This window comes from Fukomys damarensis, unplaced genomic scaffold (assembly GCF_012274545.1).
Source record: "Fukomys damarensis isolate Sample0158 unplaced genomic scaffold, DMR_v1.0_HiC HiC_scaffold_5, whole genome shotgun sequence".
NCBI lineage: Eukaryota > Metazoa > Chordata > Mammalia > Rodentia > Bathyergidae > Fukomys > Fukomys damarensis.
The window spans coordinates 5351990-5355498 of record NW_022900917.1 but is presented as its reverse complement, the minus strand read 5'-3'; the positions used below and the strand labels follow the sequence as shown (position 1 = coordinate 5355498).

Below are 3509 nucleotides of genomic sequence, written 5' to 3'. Positions count from 1 at the left end.
AGTCGGGAGAGGCCAGAACACGTGGGCGCACACGTGAGCCCGGCCGGAAGTCGGAGCCCCGCGGACCTCGGCAAGCAGAAGCGGATGTCGCGCGGTGCCGGAGCGGTCTCCTGTCTAACCGTCTGGGAACCCACTGACTAGGACCAGCCCGTTATCTGCCCCTCGAGTGGAGCCGCCCGGGTGACCGTCACACACCTCTGCTCCACCTTCTCCCGAGCGGAGCCCCGAGGAGCAACGCTGCTACAAAACCACTCGGGTCTTCTGTGTGGGGTCAGGGCAGAGGAGGGAGATCGCGTTTCTCTGCAAGAGCTGGCTTGCATTGAGCTGCAGGGCGGCCTCAGTGTCCCTTTGGAAAGCCCACACCTTCATTGGGGCCCGATGCAAGCCACACTGCGGCGAGGGCTTGGCCGCAGAGGCCCTGAGGGTTAGAGCCGCTGCCTGTTCCCCGGAGGAAGACCGGACGCTTAACATCGTCGGCGCCGACCCTCTTTTCCGGAAGGCAGAAAAACGAGCGAACTGCAGCCCAGAAAGGAGACGAGGAACATGCAGAGTGATCACGGCTAGGTCGGGCTGGGAAGGGGTTGGGAGTAAACGATGGCTGCTGCAGTCAGTCAGTCTGGTAGCAGTAACTTGCCTGCACTTGCTGGAAAACGTGCAATAAATACTTTACATAAAACAAAATTACATCCTCCCCTGACTTGCAGATGGCACTGCGGCTTCATTACCGTCAGCCCCGGCCTCGGGACCGGCGCGTGGCCCAGTTCATCAGAACCGAGACATTTATGAATCTCCTCCATCACAGCTCGGGCTCGGTAGGAATCTGGATAAAAGCAATGGAAGTCCAGGCACAGGATGGTTGTGAAGACCTGCTCTGAAGCTGCGTGTGTCCTGCCGTGCTCCAAGCGCCGACTGAGCCCCGCGATGGCGATGCCTGCTGATGAAAAGACCCTGGCAGCAGGCCCACCCAGGGGCCCCGCCACAGCGCCTCCCTTGTGGCCGTGTCTGCCCGGCGGGGAGTGTGACCCTGGGGCTGCGGAGGAGGGGATCAGTTCCAGGGTCGGAACCTCGGATACAGGGTTCCGTGGTGCATGCAGCGTGGCTGCTGGACAGTATTTTCACAATTATCCGGCATAAAGCAGCAGTGCAACACACAGTTGCCTGCTATGGTAGAGAATCACTCAGTATGACGGTGCTCTGAGCGGCCTCTGCCCCTGAGATTTGCCATCACGGTCACACCCGGTAATGGCACACGCAGGTCAGTTTGTCTTTGCCGCACCAGATGAAGAGTTTCCCTGTAAGAATCCAAGTCCTTCTTCCTCCGGCCTCGCTGGGACTGCTGCAGTGGTCCTGTTGTGTCCTCCCGCAGTCACTGAATCCTGTGCAGTGGGCTACTCTTCTTGGCCTTGTTGGGTAGGCAGTGGTCGGGCTGTGTCACCGCTGCACTCTCCTCACCTGTGCAGTTCACTCACCTCTGCCTGTGTTAGCTCTTACTGCACCGAAACACCAGATCAACTCACAGAGGGAAGGTGTCTTTGGCTTGCGGGTGGGGGACACAGTCCCTGGCGTTGCACTGGCCCTGCACCCAGCCACTCACCGCATGGCCTGGATGGAGAGGGGAGTGGCTGGGACCTCTGCCCTGAGGGCAGCGCCTGGTGACCAGAGGCCCCTCCCTGATGCTGCCTCCCAAGATGGGCAGGCTGGGACCTTGGCGAGCCAGTCTTGGGAGAACTGCTTTGTGTCCATCACAGGGCAGATGTGATTAAAGTGGTTTGTAGGGCGGCACCCAGTATGCAGCTGGTGCCGGCGGCCGTGGGTCAGGAAGGCCGTTACTCTTCCACCTTACCGGGCCTCCAGCTGAGCTGACCGTTCCACAGCACCAGCCGCTCCTATGTACGGGTCTCTGCAGCTCCCTTGCACTCCACGGTGGACCTTGCTCTTCAGAGGCACCGCAGGCCCTGGGGAGTCCTGTGCGCTGTACCCCACAGCCTGGCATCACAGCCTGGCTGTGTGTGCTGAATGGATAAAGATGGCTGGAAATGCACTCCTTAATCAGCCAGGACAGCAGAAGAAACACAACAAAATCAATGCAAAAGCAATAGCTCAGCTTCTTTTTTTTCCCTGGTACAGGGGATTGAACTAAGGACCTTGTGCTTGCCAAGCAGGTACAGCACCAGAGCTACATCTCTGGCCCCTCAGCATCGTTTTATTTTTTCATACCAGGGATCAAACTCGGGTCTTTGCACTTGTGAGGCAGACGACAGCACCACTGAGCTAAATCCCTGTCCTAACATCTTGATTTTTAAAGAGGATACTTCACTGGAGATATTCTCCCTTGCATCCACATAGAACAGAACCAACAGGAGGGAGGAGGAGCACAGTGGAGGAGTCCAGATCGCCATGCTGGGCAGGGAGCTGTATGCAGCAGACAGGCACAACTGTGTCTTAGCAGGGAGACCAAGAGCCCGCCTGGGACACAAAGCACTGACAGCGGTTTGTCAACCCTTCAGGGCCACGCTTACCATACTGAGCTGGAGATGGGAAAGCAGCTGAGGAGAGAGGAGAGGAGAGGGAGGGGAGGTGGGGCTTGTTCACAGGGATAAGGACAGTAACGGGAACTTGAGAAATTCCATATGGATGCCATCTTTTCCATCTTATAATTGAAAGGTTTTCTCAGCGTCTGTGTTCTCAACAAATGCAAAATTGCAGTTAACCAAATAATTTTATTATAATCAGTTATAACATTTAATTAATTGATACTTTTATGAAATAAAGTGTCACACTGTGAATTCTAGCCGAGGCCCCGCCCTTCCGGAGCTGCTCCCAGAAAGGACCGGAAGCAGCCATTGTTCTCCCTGCATCCTGGATGACTCAGGCTCAGGGGAAGAAGCTGCCGCCCCTCTGTGTTTCCTGTAATTCCATTCTACAGCCGTAAATCTTCGGGTCTGAAAGACAAAAGCCAGCATTTATTCCCCCTGAGGCGTTATTTCATTTTCTCATAACTGAGGAAGGAAGATTATTTTTCCAATTTAAAAGGAAAACTAATTTTTCATTGAGAAATCTCCACAAACGTTACATCTAAATATTTGGTACAAAATACTAAAGCCAACACACAACATCACAAAATGGAATCATGAAAATTCCAGAGTCCTTTTGAAGGTATAACATGATCATCTTGTGCTTAGACATATATGCATTTACTAAGTTAAATTCACTTTCTCTCTTCTGGTTTTGAATACTTTTATAAACCCCTTGTCACAGAACTGTAATTTTAAAGTTTAAAATCCATATAAAAGTATAGATTGACCTTACAAAGGCAAATCTTGAATGGTTTCCCATTTATATTTTGTCATATACCAAAGTTAGTTTTCATTATGATAATACACAACCTAAAGGTATAAATGTCAGGCCTTTGATATTTTTACTACACATAGTTGGGTTTTTCCTTATGTTTAGAACAATACAGTGGTACCTTGGTGCGTGAATTTAATTCTTTTTTTTTTTTTTTTTTT

At 52.2% G+C, this 3509-nt stretch overlaps 1 protein-coding gene across 1 annotated transcript in view; it reads right to left on the bottom strand.

Moving 5' to 3' along the window:
• Positions 1 to 2745: 2745 nt before the first annotated feature.
• The window catches only part of Mrpl13 (mitochondrial ribosomal protein L13), a 27080-nt gene continuing 26316 nt past the window's right edge, over positions 2746 to 3509 (bottom strand). Inside the window, exon 7 of the mRNA XM_010619502.3 lies at positions 2746 to 2942. Within this exon, the coding sequence (XP_010617804.1) occupies positions 2921 to 2942 (22 nt within the window). The 3' untranslated portion in view covers positions 2746 to 2920. The remainder of the gene's footprint in view (positions 2943 to 3509) is intronic.